Source organism: Cryptomeria japonica, chromosome 3 (genome assembly GCF_030272615.1).
Source record: "Cryptomeria japonica chromosome 3, Sugi_1.0, whole genome shotgun sequence".
Classification (NCBI taxonomy): Eukaryota; Viridiplantae; Streptophyta; class Pinopsida; order Cupressales; family Cupressaceae; genus Cryptomeria; species Cryptomeria japonica.
This window is the reverse complement of record NC_081407.1, coordinates 485,850,112-485,875,159: the sequence shown is the minus strand read 5'-3', so window position 1 is coordinate 485,875,159 and position 25,048 is coordinate 485,850,112. Positions and strand designations below refer to the sequence as shown.

At 36.6% G+C, this 25,048-nt stretch overlaps 3 protein-coding genes, 1 non-coding gene and 2 pseudogenes across 4 annotated transcripts; 2 read left to right on the top strand and 4 right to left on the bottom strand.

Annotated features, from left to right (window-relative positions):
* Positions 1 to 6,980: 6,980 nt before the first annotated feature.
* Positions 6,981 to 9,356, top strand: LOC131045130 (photosystem II CP43 reaction center protein-like; annotated as a pseudogene).
* A 187-nt stretch (positions 9,357 to 9,543) lies between these two features.
* TRNAS-UGA (transfer RNA serine (anticodon UGA)) lies at positions 9,544 to 9,631 on the bottom strand. Its single transcript has one exon. It is a non-coding gene; the product is annotated as a tRNA-Ser (tRNA).
* Positions 9,632 to 10,707: 1,076 nt separating this feature from the next.
* On the bottom strand, positions 10,708 to 12,090 carry LOC131045733 (photosystem I P700 chlorophyll a apoprotein A2-like). The gene has a single exon (XM_057979325.2). The coding sequence runs from the start codon at positions 12,088 to 12,090 to the stop codon at positions 10,708 to 10,710; it is 1,383 nt and encodes a 460-aa protein (XP_057835308.2).
* Positions 12,091 to 12,115: 25 nt separating this feature from the next.
* LOC131045739 (photosystem I P700 chlorophyll a apoprotein A1-like) lies at positions 12,116 to 14,280 on the bottom strand. Its single transcript, XM_057979334.2, has 2 exons — positions 13,659 to 14,280; positions 12,116 to 13,515 (listed from the first exon to the last, which is right to left on the bottom strand). Exons 1-2 carry the CDS (start codon positions 14,278 to 14,280, stop codon positions 12,116 to 12,118), a joined length of 2,022 nt encoding a protein of 673 aa, XP_057835317.2.
* A 759-nt stretch (positions 14,281 to 15,039) lies between these two features.
* Positions 15,040 to 16,548, bottom strand: LOC131045749 (NAD(P)H-quinone oxidoreductase chain 4, chloroplastic-like; annotated as a pseudogene).
* Positions 16,549 to 19,938: 3,390 nt separating this feature from the next.
* Positions 19,939 to 22,163, top strand: LOC131045141 (ribulose bisphosphate carboxylase large chain-like). The gene is made up of 2 exons (XM_057978677.2): positions 19,939 to 19,945; positions 20,722 to 22,163. The coding sequence occupies exons 1-2, from the start codon at positions 19,939 to 19,941 to the stop codon at positions 22,161 to 22,163; spliced, it is 1,449 nt and encodes a 482-aa protein (XP_057834660.2).
* Positions 22,164 to 25,048: the final 2,885 nt, after the last annotated feature.

The window sequence follows — 25,048 nt, the reverse complement described above, 5'->3', positions numbered from 1 at the left end:
GAGTTGAGATGACAACAATAGGTGGAGTAGAAATGACAGGAGCCTTAGGAGGAATTTTGGTATCCATCATGAAACTATCAAATTATTCTAACATAGAAGAAATAACCTTAGAGCAATTAGGGAGAAAAATAGTATCAAGGTTTTTTCGCAACAACAATGAGGGAAAACTAAGACGGGGGGTGAATTATTTTTCACTAAATTAAACAATTTAAGCACGAACTCAATTCTGGTCAACTGTAGCAAGAATAAAGATAAGCATAATAACAACACACATAACACCTATTGGCAATTGACACTCATTTGGTAATTTCAGGTAACTTTCGGTAGTTGTATATTTGTCTAGGGTTGTCATTGATGGCAACTCTTCTTGGTGATTCGATTCGGCAGTTGTGATTCATCGTATCCGGAAGATGGAGGTAATTGGTAGGCTGTTAACTGGTAAAACATGGTATTTCAGTTGTTTTAATCCAGAATGATTTCTGATGATTGTGGTGTTTTTGGTGGTTGAATTTGTGATCTTGGTGATTGGGAAGACCCTTAGGAAGTGTGTGATTATAATATTTTTGTTGGGTGCTATGTTTTGTTCGAGATTGAAGCCAACTTGGAGCTACATGCTACACTTCTTAAAGACGACTTGAAGGAGATTGTTTTTGTGTTAATACCAGATATATAGGATCGATTTGGCGATTGATTTTTGGCATGTTATTGATGTGGTGATTAGTCTTAGTACGATTGAGCATAATTTCACATGTGTATTCAATCTGGTAGCTAATTGAGATGGGAATAGAGTATTCAACAGAGTGAAGATAGTTAGAGATTCAGTGCTTAACCATAACTCATTCTTGCATAGTTAGATGCTACTTGAGGGTTCATTTAATTGTATTTCCCCAATGTAATCAAATTGTGAGTCAGTGAGACTTCCTTGAAGGTTGTAGCCTTCCAGGCAATTGTAATTGAGCAGTGAGCTCTAGGAAGTGAGCCTGAATGCAAGTGCATTCCCCATCTATGTAATATTTATATACTCCAGGCCATAGTATATGAGTATTGTGGGTTCTAGCCCCACCGTGGTTTCTCCCTTTCCAGGTTTCCATGTAAAAATTCTGATGTTGTGGATTTGTGCATTCTTTGTTGCATGTTTATCTTCTTTTCTGCTATACATTTCTAACTAGTGGATAAAGAATAAGTTTGAGGATTTGAATTAGGGTAGATCATTATCTCCCCCCCCCTCTCAGTGATCCCCGATTCTAACAAAAGGTATCAGATACTAGTTTCTCTAAGAAATCTTAACCTCTTGAGGAAGATCTGGGAGATTAATTCAATGGATTCCAATTTTTAGAGACAACTCAACGTGGCACTTGAGGATCTTGATGCAGCTAGAAGTGGGGTTTGTACCTTGAAGAAGAATCTAAATGTTGTTGATGAATTTATTAGTGAACTAAAGGATCAAGAAATTATCCATAGAGAAAAGAGGGAGGAATTAATGGACAAGTTGAAGGAGAAAGAAGATCAGATCATGGAATACCAAGACAAAGCTGAGGAAAGTTAACAAGCTTGAGAGAGAGAATGTTGCTTTGAAGAATGAGATGCAATCCATTGTGATGAGACTGACTAAGGAGATTGAGGACTGAAAGAAGAATAAAATGAATCTGGTACAATCATTGAAGGACAGAGCTGGTGGATGCTTTAGGCTTACCTATGTGAATGATTAATTGAAGCTTGAGTTAACACAATCAAGAAATAATGGTCAAGAGATTAAAAGATAGATTGCTACCTTGAGGGATGAACTTGCTACTGCAAATGAATACAAAGAAAAATTCAAAACTAGTTCAGCAAGGCTTGATGAGATGCTGGAAAGTTAGAGACATGGAAATGATATGTGAGGCCTAGGATTTGAAGAAGATGAATCCTCTAGATCTGGACAAGGCAATGCAAAACCTAATCAAAAGAAAAGCAAGAATACTCCAGTAAGACAACCTAATGCTCATAAATTCAAATGTAGATGTTTTGTTTGCAACAAGTTTGGTCATATGGCGAGTCAGTGTAGAAGTAAGATGAATAATGGAATGATGAATAATAACAATATGATGAACAACATGAATAATGTACCTGCCTTTACGGTCAGTGTTTATATGCAATAATTTTGGTCAAAAGTCAAATGTGTGTAGAGTAGTAATAAATAACTTTTAGAATAAAAGATGCTATGCTTGTAGAATGTTTGGATATATTTCTAAATAATGTAGGACAAGACAAAATCAGATGAACTTTAGACCCATGAAGAATAATGTTGGTTACCAAGCATGCAACAAAATCGGTCATATTGCAAAGCATTGCAGAAGCAAAAATAATGCTCCAATTGACAAGAACAAATCAAATGAGAAGGGAAAGGAAAAAGTAGATGAGATCATAGAGCAGCATAAGAAGATGTGGGTAAAGAAGGATGAATCTAAGGCAGATAATGGATCCATACCTGAATCCAGTGTAGAATCTTCATCCAATAACTAGGGCTTTTGGCCTTAGGGGAGGAAAACCAATGCAAATCTTGTAGGGCCCTTTGATGAGATCTGTACTCGATGGATTACAGATAGTAGGAATTAAGCTTCAGTTGATATCCGAGATTCAGATGGTTGATTTCAGCATCTAGTAGTGAAATAGGGCATTCGGTTGAATATTTGAGGTGCATTTATTTCAAAGTAAAATTAGGGTTTGTAAAGTTAAAAGAGAAAATACAAGAAACATTTTTCACTTTGAGAATAGTGTTTTTGAGCTAAAGAACAAGGCGATTAGAGAGAAAAAGTGATCTGATGAGTGATCTAGGGCATTCGTCAATTTGTCGAGGTATTTTTCAAAGGGAATTTTATGAGTCTGATTTTTTGAGAATTTGAAATGGCATCTGCATCTTCCATTGCTACTCCACTGGTTGTTGAGGTCAAGGACAAGACCTGTACTGTATTTAAGAAACACCCCTACAAATCCATGGAGGTTGACTCAATTGGAGTTTTTTCTTTCATTCCGCACAGAGTGCTATACTTCGATGATGTTCAAGCCTACATTCACTATGAAATTGAAGAAACCGGCTATGAGGACATATTGGACTTGTATACTGACAACATCATGGATGAGATCGACAATCCCAAGTTGGAATTTGCACATCTGCAAAGAAAGGGTTTCACACAATTTTTAAACTTTCTGACATTTGATGAGAAGGAATGGGTAAGGTATGTGTTAAGCAAGATCAATGTTAAATTCATGTGGCTTGACCAACCATACAAGATCACTACTTGACATACTTGGCAGCAAGGATAATCAAAATGCTGCTTTGTGGGCTTTGTTTAAAACTTTTCAGAACAAAATGAAACAAAGAGTGAGAATTGCCAAAGAATTTGTAAAGAAATACGAGGGGATAATCTACTTTATGGTTAACATGTTGTTGGCATTATGTTGTCATTGGTATCAACCAGATTGTGTTATATTGATGTCAATTGGTATGGGATGTCAACTGGTATGTTTCTCAGTATACAAGTTGGGGTTAATCAGTAGAGATGAGAACCTGCCTGATGAAGGAGAAGGAAAGGTTTTGCATCTGCAAACATGGAACTACTTTGGATTGTTGATATCAACATGGATGTTGATGTCAACTTGAATGCAGATGTAGATTGGTATATAACAGTTGGAAATTGATGGCATGGAGTCATCAATGATGTTACTGGTATGTAGGCAGATGTATTATCAACTAGTAAGTAGGTCAATCGGTAAGAGAGAAAAGAGGCAAAGTGAAAAGCTCTTATCAGATGGAGATGAGCATGATGAATCACTCTTGGTACATGATATGATTGGCAAGGTTGGTGACCAGGCAGATATGTTCCAATCAAAAGAACAAAGAAGAGCTGGCATGAAGGTTAACCGATAAGGTAAGATGAACCAGTAGGCATATACTGGTAGTGCACTTGGTCCGTAACTGAACTTGAACCGACATAGTGAACTGAGGTGGATGCCGACGAAGATAACAAATGGACTCTAGGTGTCAAACATGATGTGGCAAGTGAATTGTGCGTCATTGAGGTAGTCGGTGATTGGTAAGATATTTAATGAAGACTGCAAAAATCATGGGTCAAGTACAGAGAATTGCGGCTCGAAGTAGACCGAACGACATATTTTTGTGATGCAATGATCGATGAAGATCGTCGGATTGTAGATTAGATTTGGAGAAGCAAATAACTAGGTCATTTATTATGACTAACATAAAGAAGGGTCGATGATCAGTTTGTAGTTTGCTAAGTTTAGAAACGAGTACAGAAAGGATAAGATATGGTAGTGCAATTTTGTTTTGTTGCAGGTTATCAATCTTCGAGAAGAGATCCGATTAGATTTGATACATATTGGGTCAGTGAAGAAAACCCTAGGGTGCGAAGTTTGATTGTCTGTTTTGGTGGGAAAGTCTGAGTATAAATATGTAGATTGAAGACATCGGTTGATGATGCCAGTTGCCAGAGAAGAAAAGGTGATCATTGTTGAGAACAGAAGAGTGATCAGTCCAAGTGTTTAAGTGGCCACCTTTGAGGCGACTGAGTGTGTTAAAGAAAGAACTGGTAAGAGGCATTTAACCGATAAGCGTGATGAGCAAGTATTGATCCATCTATTGGAGGGTAGACCACTGAAGTGAAAGTAGATTGAGAAGTGAGAGGAAGAGATAGAAGAAGAAGATCTGGCAGACAAGGTTCAACTGGCAAGGTTCAAAGTTTAACCGGTGAATTATCACATAGTTAACAGTCAAGTGAACTGGTAAGAAGGCATCAGAAAGTGAATAAGTACAGAGTGAGGATTAGAGGAAGTCAGGAAAGGCAGCGGTTGACCGGTAAGGGGTCAAAGAGTGTGAATAGATAACTGGTAATGATGAGAAGTAGAGAAATAAAGAAGAGTTGAATAAACAGGGTGAAGTGTATACAGAGGTTACAAAACTCAATTGTAACAAGGTGCTTATTTTGTATTGATTTTATAATTCACTGTATTTCACTGAGTTGGAGCTCAGTGCAGGGTTTGGTGCCCATAAATCAGTAGGGGTAGGTTCTCCTTTGGGTTGGTGCCCATAAATCATTAGGGGCTGGTGCTCCTTGGGTTGGTGCCCTAAATATAGTAATACTATTGTTTTATTGTGAGGGTGGATTGGAGCAGTAGACTCCAGCAACATTTCTCACCAAGTTTTTTCCCACTTTGGGTTTTCCTCGTACATTTGGTGTTGTGTGATGTGTCTTTGTGTGTGTTTGAGTTTTGATAATTTCCTTTATCTAACTGGTATACTCCCTTAATCTCCGAATTTCTAACCGATACACATAGTCAGGTTTAAAAGGGTTAAGGTTTTTGATAACCACTAATTCACCCCCCCTCTTAGTGGTATCTTGTGTTCATTGATTTTCATGATGTTAGAAGTGTAGTGATCCATTTTGGTGTGATTGAGTGTAGTTTCACATGCGCATTCTTATTTAAGACCAACTGGTAGCTGACTAAGATAGAAACAAAGTATTTAGCAGAGCAAAGACAGTGAGAGATTCAACACTTAACCGAAACTCATTTTTGCATTTTCAGATGCTAATTAAGAGTTCATTTAATTGTACTTTCTCTTTGCAATCATATTGTAAGTCAGTGAGACTTCTCTGAAGGTTGTAGCCTTCTGGGCAAATTTATTTGAGTGGTGAGCTCTAGGCAGTGAGCCTGAATGCAAGTGCATTCCCATCTATGTTATAATTATGTAATCCTAGCCATAGTATATGAATATTGTGCATTCTAGCCCCACCACGGTTTTTCCCTTTCTAGGTTTCCATGTAAACATACTGGTGTTGTGGATTTGTGTATTCTTTATAACATGTTTATGTGTTGGCAATATGGAGGAATTGATTATGTGTTGCATTGATGTTTTGTCAGTGATGTCAACACTAGCTATTATGGTTGGTTATCGACATATAGGTTTTGGTTATCGGTAAGGGTTTAAGGTTTTACCAGTAGAGCTTTTACTGAGAATCTTTGACAGGATGCACAAGTGGTGTTGGTGCGGCTTCTAGATGGAATTCAGGATGTAGAAGGTGATCCTTGATCATGCCTCAACTGATTGGATACATCGCTTTGGCGTGGTGGACCCAGATTAGGTCTGGTACCTATCTAGGTTATGGTCTGGTATCTTGTTAATGTGTTCTCTACACGTTACCGAGATGTTTTATGAATTGGTTAATGTTGTTTTGGTCTTGAGCCAACATGGAATATCATTGTAATATGGATGTATGTAATGATCTTACTGTAATATCTTTTAGGTGGCCGACCTAATTGGTTTAGGCCTTAACATTTATATAAATTGATGTAAGATCTCATTGTAGATCGTGGTGGAAAAATATGGTCATGGTCGTGAAATGAAATATCATATGCGAAGGAGATTTGGTCGATGATAGGTGATCGAATTGGGTTTAAGTAAGAGGTCAAAGGTCTCTGGTATTGAGCTTAACCAAGACTGTAATTAGGCATGGTAGATGCTATCTATGGTAGTTCATTCTTCTTGATTGTTGTCCAATTATATCAAGGTGGTTATAACCTCTCTATAATCAGTGAGACTCCTTTGTAATGAGAAGTACGCTCTAGGCAGTGTGCTTTCCTGCATGTGCAGGCCCCTTATTGTATCACATCATTTTTGTAGAAGTATCATCTGACTGTGGGTAGGCTTCCCACCATGGTTTTTCTCTTTACTGGGTTTTCCACGTACAAATCATGGTGTTATGTGGTATGGTTGCATTGTGTTAATTCTCTGTTTCAATCTTAAGTTTAATTGCTTACCAGTATCTGTTTCTGCTATTTCAATATTCAATATTTATGTGCTCTGGTTAAAGGTTATAAAGTGGTTTGATTAATATAATTTGTTGACAACTGATTCACCCCCCCTCCCAGTTGTCCACCGGTTATCCTAACAATTGGTATCAGAGTTTTGGTCATCTTTTGCTATTATGGATGACTGGCTACGCAGAGACCATTTTGTTTTTGTGGGTTGGTCCGGTCTATTGCTTTTTCCTTGTGCTTATTTTGCGCTAGGCGGATGGTTCACGGGTACAACTTTTGTGACTTCGTGGTATACTCATGGATTGGCCAGTTCCTATTTGGAAGGTTGTAATTTTTTAACTGCTGCAGTTTCTACGCCTGCTAATAGTTTAGCACATTCTTTGCTGCTATTATGGGGTCCTGAAGTACAAGGAGATTTTACTCGTTGGTGTCAATTAGGTGGTCTATGGGCTTTCGTTGCTCTTCATGGTGCTTTTGGTCTAATAGGCTTCATGCTATGCCAATTTGAACTTGCTCAATCTTTACAATTATGACCTTATAATGCAATTGCGTTCTTTGCTCCGATTGCTGTTTTTGTTTCCGTATTCTTGATCTATCCATTAGGCCAGTCTGGTTGGTTTTTTAAGCCTATTTTCGGCGTAGCAGCTATTTTCTGATTTATCCTCTTTTTTCAAGGTTTTCATAATTGGACCTTGAATCCATTTCATATGATGGGAGTTGCCGGAGTATTGGGTGCTGCTCTTCTATGTGCTATTCACGGTGCTATCGTGGAAAATACTTTATTTGAAGACGGTGATGGTGCAAATACATTCCATGCTTTTAACCCAACTCAAGCCGAAGAGACTTATTCTATGGTCACTGCGAACCGTTTCAGGTCTCAAATTTTTGGGGTTTCTTTTTCCAATAAACGTTGGTTACATTTCTTCATGTTATTTGTGTCGGTGACCGGTTTATGGATGAGTGCCATTGGAGTAGTTGGCCTAGCTCTAAACTTACGTGCTTATGATTTTGTTTCTCAGGAGATTCATGCAGCGGAAGATCCTGAATTTGAAACTTTTTGTACAAAAAATATTCTTTTGAACGAAGGTATTCGTGCTTGGATGGCGGTTGAGGATCAGCCTCATGAAAACCTTATATTCCCTGAGGAGGTTCTACCTCGTGGAAACGCTCTTTAATGGAACTCTAACTTTAGCTGGTCGTGACCAAGAAACCACTGGTTTCGCTTGGTGGGTTGGTAATGCTCGACTTATTAATTTGTCAGGCAAATTACTTGGGGCTCATGTGGCTCATGCCGGATTAATTGTATTCTGGGCTGGAGCAATGAATCTATTTGAAGTGGCTCATTTTGTACCGGAAAAACCTATGTATGAACAAGGATTGATTTTACTTCCCCATCTAGCGACTCTAGGATGGGGAGTCGGTCCTGGTGGGGAAATCATGGACACTTTTCCCTATTTTGTATCCGGGGTACTTCACTTAATTTCTTCTGCAGTTTTAGGCTTCAGTGGTATTTATCACGCACTAATTGGACCCGAAACTTTAGAAGAATCTTTTCCATTTTTTGGTTATGTATGGAAAGATAGGAACAAAATGACCACAATTTTAGGTATTCACCTAATCTTGCTAGGTGTTGGTGCTTTTCTCCTAGTGTTTAAGGCTTTGTATTTTGGTGCATATATGATAGTTGGGCTCCCGGCGGTGGAGATGTAAGAAAAATTATGAACCTTACGCTTAACCCAAGTACTATATTTGGTTATTTACTCAAATCCCCTTTTGGAGGGGAGGGATGGATTGTTAGCATTGACAATCTAGAAGATCTAATTGGAGGACATGTGTGGTTAGGTTCCATTTTTATCTTTGGTGGTATCTGGTACATCTTAACAAAACCTTTTGCGTGGGCTCGCCGTGCGTTTGTATGGTCCGGAGAAGCTTACTTATCCTATAGTTTGGCGGCTCTCTCTGTCTTTAGTTTCATTGCTTGTTGTTTTGTTTGGTTTAACAATACAGCTTATCCCAGTGAATTCTATGGACCTACCGGCCTAGAGGCCTCTCAAGCACAAGCATTTACTTTTCTAGTTAGAGACCAACGTCTTGGAGCTAGTGTGGGGTCTGCCCAAGGGCCTACTGGTTTAGGTAAATATCTTATGCATTCTCCTACTGGAGAAATTATTTTTGGAGGGGAAACGATGCGTTTTTGGGATCTTCGTGCTCCCTGGTTGGAACCTCTAAGAGGTCCTAATGGTTTGGATCTGAGTAAGCTGAAAAAAGACATACAACCTTGGCAAGAGTGATGTTCAGCAGAATATATGACCCATGCTCCTTTAGGTTCTTTAAATTCTATGAGTGGTGTAGCTACTGAGATTAATGCGGTCAATTATGTCTCACCTCGAAGTTGGTTAGCCACCTCTCATTTTTTTCTAGGATATTTCTTTTTCGTAGGTCATTTGTGGCATGCAAGAAGAGCTCGTGTAGCTGCAGCAGGATTTGAGAAAGGAATTGATCGTGATTTTGAACCTGTTCTTTGCATGACCCCTCTTAATTAAACCAGAGATAAAACTAGATATTATCTTTATTGAAAGGCGGGATAGTTATATCCTTTGTCATTATTCTTCCAGCTGAATCCTTGTTGCTCAGCTATAGAATATAGCCGAGCATTTTTTTGGAACTTAACTAAGTTCTATCTAGGATTTTTCTTTTTTGTAAGTTAGGTTTAGTTGTTTGACGAACAAAAGGAGAGAGAGGGATTCGAACCCTCGATAGTTTTTGAACTATACTGGTTTTCAAGACCAGAGCCATCAACCACTCGGCCATCTCTTCCGAATTAGCATAACTCATTTTATGCTGACAGATAATATCTGTCTATAGGGCTATCAGTGATATATATATATATATATATATATATATATCATGATGATAAAAATGAAATTGATTCTTTTATACTAAAAGAAAATTTTTAGAATTTTGATTTATTTATGATCAAATAAAAATCCGTAGTGCATTTTACTCAAAATTGACCAGATAGGGATCGAATGGTATAGCCTTTTGAATCTGTTGGAAACTTTTTAAGATCACAACCATGACTATTGCATTCCAATCATCTGTGTTTGCATTAATTGCAATTTCAACTCTACCAGTGATTGGTGTACCTCTCGCACTTGCCTCTCCTAATGGTTGGTCAAGTAACAAAAATGTACTATTTTCAGGCGTATCATTATGGATTGGATCAGTCTTTTTAGTAGGTATTCTAAATTCTTTCATATCTTAAGATATGTTTTAAAATCTTTTGGGTTTCAAATTTCCCTCTCCCCCCTCTCTAGGGGGCATCATAAATTATTCACAAGGGAATTTACGATAAATTTGAAAAAACCAGGTAATGAGAGTACTCAAGGGAGAGGTTTTTTTTATTAGTATGATTGATAATTGATCAATCAGTCTATTCAAATTGAAAAATTGACCTACATAGAATGGTAATATATGGGTATATATTATACCCATATATCGAGTCAAATGCGGGTATGGTTGAATGGTACAATTTCTCCTTGCCAAGGAAAAGATGCGGGTTCGATTCCCGCTACCCGCCCATCTGTAGTATAGAATAGAATTATGAATTAGTTATTCGTTTAGTCATATTTTTTATCTTCTTTATACATAAGGCCAAGATAAATGGGATGAACCATCCTTTTTGGATATAAAAACTTATTGTGTCTTTGCGGAGACGGGATTTGAACCCGTGACTTCAAGGGTATGAGCCTTGCGAGCTACCAAACTGCTCTACTCTGTGCTATCCCCTCATATTACCTTTGTTATAATACCCCAAAATGGGTACATCGAGCAATCCCTTAGGTATGCTATTCTCCCTCCTATATAGGGAGGGAGGATAGCATAATAATAACTTTAAGCAAATATGGGTTCAATCAAGATTTTCTTTTCTGGAGTACCAAAAACGAGCATAACATCGTTATGAACATAAAGTCCCAAGGTATGAAAACCTAGGAATAAACTAACCCAACTCAAATGAGAGATTATGGCTTCCTTATGCTCCAACATTCTCGCCAATACATTATCCTTATTCTGTTCTGGATTATAATCTCTAATGAGAAATATAGCTCCATGAGCAAATGCCCCCGTCATAATGAATCCGGCAATGTATTGATGATGAGTATACAATGCAGCTTGGGTAGTAAAATCTTGTGCTATGAATGCATAGGCAGGTAAAGAATACATGTGTTGAGCTACCAAGGAAGTAACAACTCCCAAAGAAGCTAGAGCAAGACCTAATTGAAAGTGAAGAGAATTATTGATTGTGTTGTAAGGACCCTTATGCCCGCGTCCTAATAAGCCTTTCAGAGGAACATGTGCTTCTAAAATATCTTTTATACTATGTCCAATCCCAAAGTTGGTTCTATACATATGGCTAGCAATGAAAAACACAAATGCAATAGCTAAATGATGATGCGCGATATCAGTTAGCCACAAACTTTGTGTTTGTGGGTGAAATCCCCCGAGAAGAGTTAGAATAGCAGTTCCCACCCCTTTAGTAGTACCAAATAAATGACTACTGGAATCAGGATTTTGAGCATAAAGATTCCACTGACCTGTAAAAAGTGGTTCCAACCCTTCGGGATGCGGTAATACATCTAAAAAATTATCCCATCTTATGTGTTCTCCTCTTGATTCAAGAATAGTGACATGAACTAAATGCCCCGTCCAAGCCAAAGAACTGACTCTGAAAAGCCCTGACAAATGATGATTGAGACGAGATTCGACATTTTTAAACCATGAAACACTTGGTTTCCATTGAGGTTGTAGATGCAACCAACCCGCTGTTAAAAAGAGAGCAGAAAGAAATAGCAAGAAAAGAGCTCCAGTATAAAGATCTTCATTAGTGCGTAAGCCAATTGTATACCACCACTGATAAACACCGGAATAAACAATATTGACCAGACCGGGGGCACCTCCTTGGGTAAAGGCTTCTACGGCCGGTTGACCAAAATGAGGATCCCAAATTGCATGAGCAATAGGTCTTACATGTAAGGGGTCACGTACCCATGCTTCGAAATTGCCTTGCCAAGCTACGTGGAACAAATTACCAGAGGTCCACAGAAAGATTATAGCTAACTGACCAAAGTGAGAAGCAAAAATCTTTTGATAAAGACGCTCTTCGGTAATATCATCATGACTCTCAAAGTCATGTGCAGTAGCAATACCAAACCAAATACGACAAGTAGTTGGGTCCTGGGCCAAGCCTTGGCTGAACTTTGGAAATCTTGATGCCATAATGCTTTTCAAATCCTCCTAGTCATTATCCTACTGCAATAATTCTTGCTAGGAAGAACGCCCATGTTGTGACGATTCCACCTAGAAGGTAATGAGCTACTCCTACAACACATCCTTTGACAATACTCAAGGCTCTTGGCTGGATAGCAGGAGCAACTTTTAATTTATTATGAGCCCAAACAATAGATTCAATAAGTTCTTGCCAATATCCACAGCCACTAAATAGGAACATTAAACTAAAGGCCCAAACGAAATGAGCACCTAAGAATAAAAGGCCATAGGAAGATAATGAAGAACCGTAAGATTGGATTACTTGAGAAGCTTGTGCCCATAGAAAGTCACGAAGCCACCCGTTAATTGTAATGGAACTCTGTGCAAAGTTTCCTCCTGTAATATGAGTTACCACTCCCTGATCACTTATACTACCCCAAACGTCAGACTGCATTTTCCAACTAAAATGAAATATTACTACCGAAATTGCATTGTAAATCCAGAATAATCCTAGGAAGACATGATCCCAAGTAGATACTTGACATGTTCCTCCTCTACCAGGCCCATCGCAAGGAAAACAAAAACCAAGATTCGCTTTATCGGGTATTAAACGAGAACTGCGAGCAAATAAAACACCTTTCAGTAATATTAATACAGTCACATGGATAGTAAATGCATGAATATGGTGTACTAAAAAATCTGTAGTTCCTAATGGAATAGGTAACAAAGCCACTTTGGCACCTACTGCTACCAAATCACCGCCTCCCCAGGTTAAGCTGGTGCTTGTTGTTGCATCAGGAGCTGTCAAACTGGGTGCTAAAGCATGAGTGTTTTGTACCCATTGAGAAAAGATAGGTTGTAATTGTATAGCAGTATCTGAAAACATATCTTTAGGACGTCCTAAAGCACTCATAGTATCATTATGAATATATAGACCAAAACTATGGAAACCTAAGAAAATACATGCCCAGTTGAGGTGTGATACGATTGCATCATGATGTCTCAGAACACGGTCTAAAAGATTGTTGTATTGAGTAGTCGGATCATAGTCTCTTACCATAAAAATAGCTGCATGTGCAGCAGCGCCAACTATGAGAAATCCACCAATCCACATATGGTGCATGAACAGAGACAGTTGGGTACCATAGTCAGTAGCTAGATATGGATAGGGAGGCATAGAATACATATGGTGAGCTACGACAATAGTTAAAGACCCTAACATAGCTAGTTTAAGAGCTAATTGAGCATGCCATGAAGTAGTTAAGATCTCGTAAAGACCTTTATGTCCTTCCCCTGTAAATGGACCTTTATGAGCTTCCAAAATATCCTTGAGGTTATGACCAATAACCCAATTGGTTCTATACATATGACCAGTGATTAGAAAAAGAACTGCAATATCCAAATGGTGGTGTGCAGTATCGATCAGCCACAGACCTCTTCATTGCGCATGGCGATACATCTCCCGTGTATATATACATTGTCTGCTAATACACGACCAATTAGTGTTTGTAGAACTAATTTATTTTTGATTGTTTCTCGATCTTGAATGAGATTTACAAAAAGACCTTGGATAGTACCACAATCTACTTTACATACAACGAGGTGTTGTACTACTTCAACAAGTCTACGTGTGAGGTATCCAGCATCTGTTGTTCGTATAGAAGTATCCACAACTCCTTTACGAGCACCGTAACATGAAATAATATATTCCGTTAAAGAAAGTCCTTCGCGGAAATTCCCTTGAATGGGTAGATCAACAATTTTTCCTCGAGGATCTGACATTAATCCTCTCATACCTACTAATTGGTGAACCTGGGATGTACTTCCTCTAGCTCCTGAAAAGGACATCATATGTACTGGATTAAGAGGATCAGTCATCCTAAAATTCGGATTCATTTCTTGTCTCAAATATTCACTGGTAGCATGCCATACCTCAATCAATTGACATAATTTTTCTATTGCATGTACATTCCCATAATCATGATGTCTTTTTGAAGCAAACCCTCGTTGCTGCGCATCTTGGATAAGCCATGCTTTAGATGGTGTTGTTAAAAGATCATCAATTCCTAATGAAATAGCTGCATCAGTAGCTTGCTGGAAACCTATAATTTTCAGTTGATCTAATATATGTGATGTATATGTCATTCCAAATTGATTTACAAATCTTCTAATAAGGTGCTTCATAACAAATTTATCCATCCCTTTATTAAAAAAGGGCACTTCAAAGGGAAAGGGATGGACAAATTTGACGGGATTTTGTGTCATAAGAATAAGATATCCCCATTTTATTTTGGGGAGCAGAATTAAGCAATGGGTTTAAGCTGGGAGGCTCCCTTGATCTTTATCTCTACATCAATGAGATAAGCGTAAGATTAATAACATTAAATTCTGAATAGTAACATTTCTTGTCGGATATCATAAGTCCACAAGCCTTTTATAGCTTCTTCTATTTCTCGATTAAAACGAATGCGACCAAGGGTTGTTCGAATGTATTTATTAAGTATTTCCCCCACTCTACCTTTTCTTATTCGAAAATGGTCATAGATTTCATAGAAGGTACCTAAACATTCATATTGAACTTCGATAGGAAGTTCTCGGTTTACTGAATTAATAATAGAGGTATCTATCTCTCTCCCCCATTGGAGCCATAAAGGTCTGTCTAAATCAATTTGTTTTTGTTCATAAGCTTTAAGCGCATCATCATAGCTATAAAATGAAGGCGAGACGATCTTCTTTTTTGAGCTATTTGGATGGTACCTATTTTCATAAATACCCTGGTTTTTTTGAAGAGTTGATCTATAAAGTCCTAGAAGCATATCTTGAGTCGGTACACAAATAGGATCTCCTATGGTTGGAGAGATAAGATTGAGATGAGAAAACATAAGTAAATGAGCTTCTACTTGAACTTCCATAGATAAAGGTACGTGGACAGCCATCTGATCTCCATCAAAGTCTGCATTAAATCCTGCACAAACCAATGGGTGTAACTGAATGGCACGTTTGTTTATTAAAACAGGTATAAATGGGAGTTAATATCATTCCAATTGCCGCTATTGCAGTAATAATGATCCAAAAGGTCGAAGAATATTTATAATTAGTAATTATGCCCAAAAATATCATAAATTCTGCTACAAAACCACTCATTCCTAGCAATGCAAGAGAAGCCATTGAAAAGCTACTGAACATAGTAAAGATTTTAGGAATTGGTATAGCGATTCCTCCCATTTCATCAAGGAAAAGAGTACGTATCCTATCATAACTTGTTCCTACCAAGAAAAAAAGTGCAGCACCAATTAATCCATGAGAAATCATTTGCAAAATGGCTCCATTGAGACCTGTATATGTCATGGAACCAATTCCTATAATTACAAAACCCATATGAGATATTGATGAATAGGCTATCCTTCTTTTCAAATTGCATTGACCCATAGAAGTTAGAGCTGCATGGATAATTTGCACTGCTCCTATTATTATCAACCATGGTGAAAACAAAGAATGAGCATGAGGTAGCAATTCCATATTGATCCGAATCAACCCATATCCCCCCATTTTCAATAGAACTCTGGCCAAAAGCATACATGTACTATAATGTGCTTCCAGATGAGTATCTGGTAACCAGGTATGTAAAGGGAAGATTGGCAATTTAATTGCATAAGCGATCAAAAACCCTAAATATAATAGTATTTCAAGTGTGATGGGATAATCTTTTTTAGCTAATAATTCAAAATCGAAGGTTGGTCCATGAGATCCGTAGAGACCCATACTTAAAGCTCCCATTAAGATAAAAATGGAACCACCGACAGTATACAAAAGAAATTTTGTGGCCGAATATAGACGTCTTTTTCCCCCCCACATGGATAAAAGTAGGTAAACAAGAATTAGTTCCAACTCCCACATGAGAAAGAAAAGTAGAATATCTCGAGAAGCAAATAACCCCAATTGGCCACTGTACATTGCCAACATCAAGAAATGCAATAATTGTGGATTCTGAGTAACTGGCCAAGCAGCTAAAGTAGCTAAAGTAGTTACAAATCCCATTAATAAAATAAGTCCAATGGAAAATCCATCAATTCCCAGTTTCCAATGAAAATGGATAAGATTTATCCAGTTATAATCCTCCTCCAATTGGATTAATGAATTATCAAAATGATAATGATAATGGAATATATAGGTCATTAAAAGAAGATCTAATAAGAAAATACCTAGAGTATACCATCGAATCATTTTATTTCCTTTATGGGGAAATAATGGGATTAATAACCTTGCAGATATGGGCAAAATAACAATTATTGTAACCAAGGTAAATTACTCATAATGAAGAGAAAAGAGACTTTCGATATCAAAACCCATGCTTTCAATTTTGGGTCGAGTATGGGTTTTGATCAGTGAAAGAGGAAAAGGAGAATGAAAAATATGTATGGGATGAATCTAACTATCTTTCTTTTTTCATGGATCAGTAAGCTAGACCCATACTGCACGTTGTTTCATGCCATAAATAAACACGTATGCTTAAGAAATCCATTGGACAAGCTGGTTCACACCTCTTACAACCTACGCAGTCTTCTGTTCTTGGAGCAGAAGAAATTTGCTTAGCTTTGCATCCTTCCCAAGGTATCATTTCTAATACATCTGTGGGACACACTCGTACACACTGGGTACAACCAATGCATGTATCATAAATTTTGACTGAATGTGCCATTAAATCTAAGAACTCCATTATTATATAAAAAGTTTTTAATTGAATAATATTTTTTATTATATGGTAAATGACAATATATTATGAATGAATATCAAGAAAATCAATAATTGTATTATCGGTGATATAATGAATAGATTCAGATTCTAGCTGTTTGTTTTATAAAACAGACAGATTTGACCGAATCTGGTCTAATCGTGTTAGACAGATAATTTGGATAATGAGTTCAATATGAATTATGCTCTTGATTGATTGTAATACTTATAATAAATAAAGATAAAATAGAGATCTAGATCTATTTTTAGAGAGACAGGTCTAGTATCTATTTGAATCGAAATAGGTATATAAATTCCTCATATGGAAGGAGATCTCTATTACCATTTTGACAAATTAAATTGATCGATACGAGTTGATTTTCTGTTATGATATATTGCCAGAACAATAGCTAATCCAATAGTTGCTTCAGCAGCAGCAATAGCTATAACAAAGATCGAGAATATATCCCCCTTTACTTGCCTACTATCAAAAAAAATTGAGAATGTTACTAGGTTTAAATTAACCGCATTGAGTATTAGCTCAAGACACATAAGTGCTTTAACCATGTTTTGACTTGTTACTAGTCCATAAATACTGATAGAGAATAAATAAGCACCTAAAATAAGTGCATGTTCAAGCATAATAAAGAAACTCCTCATACCTTAACCTCTTCAGATACAAACAAAAGTTATAATAAGTTTCTAATTTTGCATTATCAAAAGAAGAAAATGATTCTTTCACGATCTATGAAGATAAAACAGCGTATTTCTGCTACTAATGCACAGGAGAGCTTTCATTTTCAAACTGTTTCTTCTTGATGAGCTATAGTAATGGCTCCTATAAGAGCGACTAGAAGAATTATAGAAATAAGTTCGAATGGAAGGAAAAAATTAGTCAATAAATGAGCCCCAATACGTTGAATATTGTTTGTTAAATCTCGTTCTAACATTTGATCTGATTTTTGAGTCAGAGATATTCCGAACCATGATATGTTCAAGATAATAGTAATTAATGAACAAAAAAGACTTGTACAAACTATTGAACTAATGCTATCTCCGATGGTCCAGGGAGGGGCATAATTAGGATATTTTGGATTATTCATCAACATCACGGCAAATAGAATCAAAATATTAACAACTCCTATGTAGATCAGGATTTGTGCAACAGCTACGAAATCCGTGTTCAATATAATATAGGAAAAGGATATACAAATAAGAACTAGCCCCAATGAAAGAGCGGAATAAATTATATTAGTAAGTAATACTACTCCTATACCTCCGACTATAAGACTTAGCGTTAGAGGAGCCAAAAGAAGATCATATATCGATTCAGGTCGATTCATTATGTGTACAATAAGTTTGAATATTATTTCCTCCCATTCACTAAATAAAAAGTTACCCCATTTACCTATATGCTATACTGGATTTATAATTTCATTTGATATGGGCACTGATTAATTAATCTATAGATCAATAATAGATTCTGATCAATCACACATGTGACATTATTAATGGAATATTATTAATTCCCAATTTGTCAAAAAAAAATATTTTATTTATCAGATACTCTTTGATCGGAGCTCAATCTGAATAATCGTAGAAGTGATTAAAACATAAAATTTGTCCGTAGTTTCTTCAGACATACTAAGTTAATATGTTCAGATCGGAATTGTTTGAATTGTTAAATCTTCAACAACCGATATTGGTAAATGTCCTAAAGCAATATGATCATAATTTAATTCATGACGATCATAGGTCGAAAGTTCATATTCTTCAATCATCGCCAGACAATTTGTAGGGCAATATTCCACACAATTTCCACAAAAGATACAAATTCCAAAATCAATACTATAATTTTCCAATCATTTTTTCCCAATATCTATTCCGACTTTCCAATCCACAACAGGTAGATTGATCGGGCATACACGGATGCATACTTCACAAGTAATACATTTATCAAATTCAAAGTGGATCCTCCCGCGAAATCGTTCTGATGGAATCAATTTTTCATAGGGATATTGAATAGTAATAGGTAAATGATTCATGTGATATAAGGTAACCATAAAACCTTGACCGATGTATCTCGCAGCCTGTATTGCTTGTTCACTATAATTCATAAACCCAGTTACCATGGAGAACATGTGTAAAATCTCCTTGAATAATCATTTCATAGAAATTTCTTTCTCTTCATAGATTTGATTTATCAAATTTGGATATATTGCAACCCTCTTCACGAAGAAGAAAAGAGAGTTAGTCACAATAAAATAAGTTGGAAAGAAGCTGTTAGTAACAGATTACCCAAAGCAATAGGTAAAAGAAATTTCCACCCAAGATCCAATAATTGGTCCATTCTTATCCTAGGCAAGGTCCATCTTGCCGTAATAGAAATAAATAAGAACAGATAGGCTTTAGCTAATATAATTAGGATCCCGATTGTTATATTAACGACCCCGTTAATTCTAGAAATAGAATTCGTTTCAAAATGTTCCAGAATGGGTATGAATGGAATTGATAAGTTCCATCCGCCCAAGTAAAGAATTGTTACAAAGAATGAAGAAGCTAATAGATTTAGGTAAGAAGCAACGTAAAATAAACCAAATTTGATACCCGAATATTCAGTTTGATAACCCGCTACCAATTCTTCTTCCGCTTCTAGTAAATCAAAGGGCAATCTCTCACATTCTGCCAGAGATGAGATGAAAAAAGCTAGAAACCCTATAGGTTGGCGCCACAAATTCCATCCTAAAAAACCATATCTGCATTGTGCTTCAACTATATCAATTGTACTTGAACTATTGGATAATTATAGTCGACAGAAACATCACTGTTTTCATCTCTATTCCAAAACCGTACGTGAAACTTTCACTTCATACAGCTTCTCAATGGTCATTAAGAAATAAAGAACAGAATAAAAAAGCACCAGAATATTCATAAATCGAACCAATGAGATTCCGTCTGCTACAAATAATAGGAGCTTTTGAGCCTATCTCAACCTTCAGTATTTTTTTGTGGGAGAAAGAAAACTGTGGAAAGGATTACTTCGTTCTGGATAGCCATTTTTTTAAGTAGATAGAAAGATATTCTAGATCGGGGTTCTGGAGAAGTACTACTTGATCATCCCTACCAATGTCAAGTCCTTATTGTTATCCCATTTCTATGGAAATATCTCTGGTCTAGATATCAGTTTCTTTTTTTCTTTTTTTTTCACAAATCTTTTTTATATCTTGGTGTTTCTCACCATCTACCTTTGCTTTATTTTTGGTATATAGGACAGTAACTTCATACTTTTTTCCTTTGCCTCCCCGCTGTTGGGCCCCAATGGCTAATATATGAACTGGGGTAGATAGTTTTCACTGATTGTGCATGCTCTCACTCTTGTACATGGGGGATGGGACTTAATCATCTTACTGCAAGATTTGTAAACTGTTTGATCTCACCCATATGACTATCTAGTTTTTTGATCGGAATGAAGGAATCCCATTCACTTCTTTTTTTCCCTCTTTTTAGTTATTAGTAGAAATAAAAAGAGGGAAAAATGAATCTCATATTCCAACGAATCACACGTAGAGATATAGATAACACACATAAAGCTAAAGGAATTTCATAACTAATAGCTTGAGCAGCAGCTCGGAGACCACCTGAAAAAGAATATTTATTATTTGATCCATATCCTGCTATAAGCAGTCCAAGGGGAGCAATACTTGAAATTGCAATCCAAAAAAAAATGCCTATACTAAGATCCATTAAAATAATGTGGCGACCAAAGGGAATTACTAAATAGCCTAAAAAAATAGGTATGACCATTACCGCTGGTCCAATACTAAATAACCAAATATCCCCCCTAGATGGAATAATATCCTCTTTTAGCAGTAGTTTTATTCCATCCGTCAAGGCTTGAATAATTCATAGGGAGGGACTTATTTATGTCACCAAAAAAAGAGACTAAAGCAAGTGTCGGATTCAAAGCTGGTGTTAAAGATTACAGATTAACTTATTATACTCCGGAATATCAGACCAAAGATACTAATATCTTAGCAGCATTCCGAGTCACTCCTCAACCTGGAGTACCCCCCGAAGAAGCGGGAGCAGCAGTAGCCGCCAAATCTTCCACTGGTATGTGGACGACTGTTTGGACTGATGGACTTACCAGTCTTGATCGTTACAAGGGGCGATGCTATGATATTGAACCCGTTCCTGGAGAGGAAAGTCAATTTATTGCCTATGTGGCTTACCCTTTAGATCTTTTTGAAGAAGGTTCTGTTACTAACCTGTTCACTTCTATTGTAGGTAATGTATTTGGATTAAAAGCCTTACGAGCTCTACATCTGGAAGATTTACGAATTCCTCCTGCTTATTCAAAAACTTTCCAAGGCCCACCACATGGTATTCAAGTAGAAAGAGATAAATTAAACAAATATGGTCATCCTTTGTTGGGATGTACTATAAAACCAAAATTGGGTCTATCTGCCAAGAATTATGGTAGAGCGGTTTATGAATGTCTCCTTGGTGGACTTGATTTTACCAAGGATGATGAAAACGTGAATTCCCAACCATTTATGCACTGGAGAGATCATTTCTTCTTTTGTGCAGAAGCAATTTATAAAGCTCAGGCTGAGACGGGTGAGATTAAGGGACATTACCTGAATGCTACTGTAGGTACATGTGAAGAAATGATGAAAAGAGCAGTATTCGCCAGAGAATTGGGAGTTCCTATAGTCATGCATGACTATCTGATTGGAGGTTTTACGGAAAATACTTCGTTGGCTCATTATTGCCGAGATAACGGCCTACTTCTTCACATTCACTGTGCAATGCATGCAGTTATTGACAGACAAAGAAATCATGGTATGCACTTCCGTGTACTGGTTAAAGCACTACGTATGTCTGGTGGAGATCATATTCACGCTGGTACTGTAGTAGGTAAACTTGAAGGAGAACGGGAAGTGACTTTGGGTTTTGTTGATCTATTGCGTGATGATTTTATTGAAAAAGATCAAAGTCGTGGTATTTATTTCACTCAAGATTGGGTTTCTATGCCAAGTGTTCTACCTGTAGCTTCAGGAGGTATTCACGTTTGGCATATGCCTGCTTTGACCGAGATCTTTGGGGATGATTCCGTATTACAGTTCGGTGGAGGGACTTTGGGGCACCCTTGGGGAAATGTACCTGGTGCAGTGGCTAATCGGGTCGCTTTAGAAGCTTGTGTACAAGCTCGTAATGAAGGACGTGATCTTGCGTGTGAAGGTAATGAAGTGATCCGCGAAGCTACTAAATGGAGCCCTAAACTAGCTTCTGCTTGTGAAGTATGGAAAGAAATCAAATTTGAATTTGATACAATTGATCGCTTGTAATCGAGTGACTTTCGTTTGTTTGGTCCCTTAATCAAATCGAACTCGGCCCAATCTTTTCTTTTAAGATTGAGCCGAATACCGAATGGATGGGAATAGATAATTCGGCAAGAGGAAAGAAATTTACCTCTTACCTACTAATATAGAAATATATTTTTTGGATTATTCGATCAGGTCACTGGATCACTAGATCCAGGCCCAGGGAGCAAGGGCCTTCAATCTCTTCTAGCCACGCGCTCAAAGGAGGTTCAAAATTTGTTATCTTTAACAAATTAAATCCCGCTCAAATCTCTTCTAATCTATATCTATATAAAAGCTCATTTTGAATCGACTTTGTCCGGAGCTTTAGTAAAAAAAAAAAAAAACTACAATAGCGTATTATGTAAAAATGTAAAAATAGATATTTTATTAAGTCAATTGTTCATTATTTTTCATGAATCATCGTGAATTCGTTGGACAGATCAGAAAGAACCTGATGGAGACTTCCTTTTTTTTTTTTTATCAGAAGCAGAATTTGATTCAAGGAATCAAATGTACAATGAAATACTATTATATATATAATAGTACGCTATTTGAACAAATAAATGAATTATGACGATAAGATCGAATTAATTCCCGATTAAGTTCTTTTTTCTTAAAAAAAGAAATAAAAATGGAATAAAAAGGAAGCAAAATTTGTATTTTATCTGTTAAAAGTTGTACATTAACAATATGTAGAAAAAATATAGGAAAATGTGTGAGGAAAACGAAAACAAGGATTCTGAATATATCGAAACAACCCCCGTAGAAAGCGGATACAATTCGGAACGTTTTAAGCATTTTTGGTTTTTGTGCGAGAATTGTGAGACCCTTATGTATAAGAAATCTTTACTAGAACAAAAAGGTGTTTGTGCAGAATGTGGAGCAACTCTGCAAATGACTAGTTCAGAGCGAATTGAACTATTAATTGATAATGGCACTTGGCGTTCTATAAACATGAAGTTATCTAGTATAGATGTTTTAGAGAAAAAACATATGATGTTTGACATCAAAATGGTTTGAAAGGTCTCAATTTTATTGTACAAAGTAATTTCTGGCAAATATTTTTACAAAGAATTTTTAAAAAATAAATATTAAAATAAAGCGTTGAGAATATTAGTAGCATACAACAATACTCTTGTTAATATCCTTAAGGTTGCACTAGGATCGAAATTCATAAAATATTTGAATTTAGATTCAAAAGAAACTATTAAGATACTACAAGATATTATTGATACAGGGTTGAAAACAGCTCAATTTGCACTATTTGAAATACATAAAAAAATAAAAAATGAATTCTATAGGTTTGCGCTTTTAAATAAAGCATTTGAAAATAAGCAAATTTCTAGCTTGCTTGCTCAAAATTTGGAAGATAGGAGGGATGACGAGTCTGAAATCATTTCTATAGAATTTGATAGAATGGTGTTTAGACTTCAAAAATTCCTCATTTTAGAATCACTATTGAAATTAAATACACAATTAGCCGATGTAAAAGAACAATTACTATCACAAGATAAGTTCTTGAAAGCAGTGGCGACAAGCTTAGTGAAACAAGAACTTTATTTTCCGGAAGAGAAAAGAAAAACAAGGAAAATAAAAAAAATATTTCCTTTTTATCCAGGAACTGACCTAGAGACAGATTACTTTTTATGGCTGTGAACACATATGGTGATCTCTTTGATGGAAAGATATCTGGTCTTGAAACATTTTTGTTTCCGTATTCTTGATCTATCCATTAGGCCAGTCTGGTTGGTTTTTTGCGCCTAGTTTCGGCGTAGCAGCTATTTTTCGATTTATCCTCTTTTTTCAAGGTTTTCATAATTGGACCTTGAATCCATTTCATATGATGGGAGTTGCCGGAGTATTGGGTGCTGCTCTTCTATGTGCTATTCACGGTGCTACCGTGGAAAACACTTTATTTGAAGACGGTGATGGTGCAAATACATTCCGTGCAAATACATTATGTGCTTTGGACATATTTGGCATGGTGCTAGAACTCTATTCAGAGATGTTTTTGCCGGTATTGATCTGGATTTGGATGCTCAAGTAGAATTTGGGGCATTCCAAAAACTGGGAGATCCAACTACTAAAAGACAAGTGGTATAATATGGTATTGCTCCGTTCGTTAATGCAATAGTGAGAAATGGCATCTCAGGAATCAAAATCTTTTGATTCCACTTTTTTTATGGAAAATGTTGTAATTAGTACGAAAGCTATCTCTATTAATTATAAACTACGATCGAATCTATGGAAGCATTGGTTTATACATTCCTTTTGGTTTCGACCTTAGGGATAATTTTTTTCGCTATTTTCTTCCGAGAACCCCCCAAAGTTCTGGATAGAGGGGGGAAATAATTTTCTATTTTTCTAATCCTCCTTCTTACTTATAATAAAAAAAGAGAAAATGACCTTCCCGATCGGGAAGGTCATTTTTTTTCAACTAGTCCTCGTGCTCTTCAAAAGGATCTCGAAGTTGTTCAGAAGGTTGCCCAAAGGCGGTGTATAGGGCATAACCAGTAAAGCTAACAAGTAAATAAGATATGGAGATAGCGACTAAGGTTGCAGTTTCCATTGGTAGGTAATCCTATGTATGTACATATAAGCATTTAAAAAAAAAAACAAAAAAAAACCAACTTGTGCAAATATCTGTTTGCAGTTACTCATAAACTACGGATGTAGTTGACCATATAATATATCCATCATGATTGAGAAGGAGAACTTACGAACAATGCAAGATATAAAAACATATCTTTCCACAGCACCTGTATTAGCTACTTTATCGTTGGGATTTTTAGCTGGTTTATTAATTGAGATAAATCGTTTTTTCCCGGATGCCCTTATTTTTCCCTTATTTTGACTTTCATTTTCCT

Excerpts from the sequence above, each read along its gene's own strand:
- LOC131045739 (XM_057979334.2), bottom strand. The coding sequence starts at position 14,280 with ATGGATAAATTTGTTATGAAGCACCTTATTAGAAGATTTGTAAATCAA. Across the intron at positions 13,516-13,658 it reads TGTATGTAAAGTAGATTGTG|GTCTGTGGCTGATCGATACT; the intron begins GTACTATCCAAG and ends CGCAATGAAGAG.
- LOC131045733 (XM_057979325.2), bottom strand. The coding sequence starts at position 12,090 with ATGGCATCAAGATTTCCAAAGTTCAGCCAAGGCTTGGCCCAGGACCCA.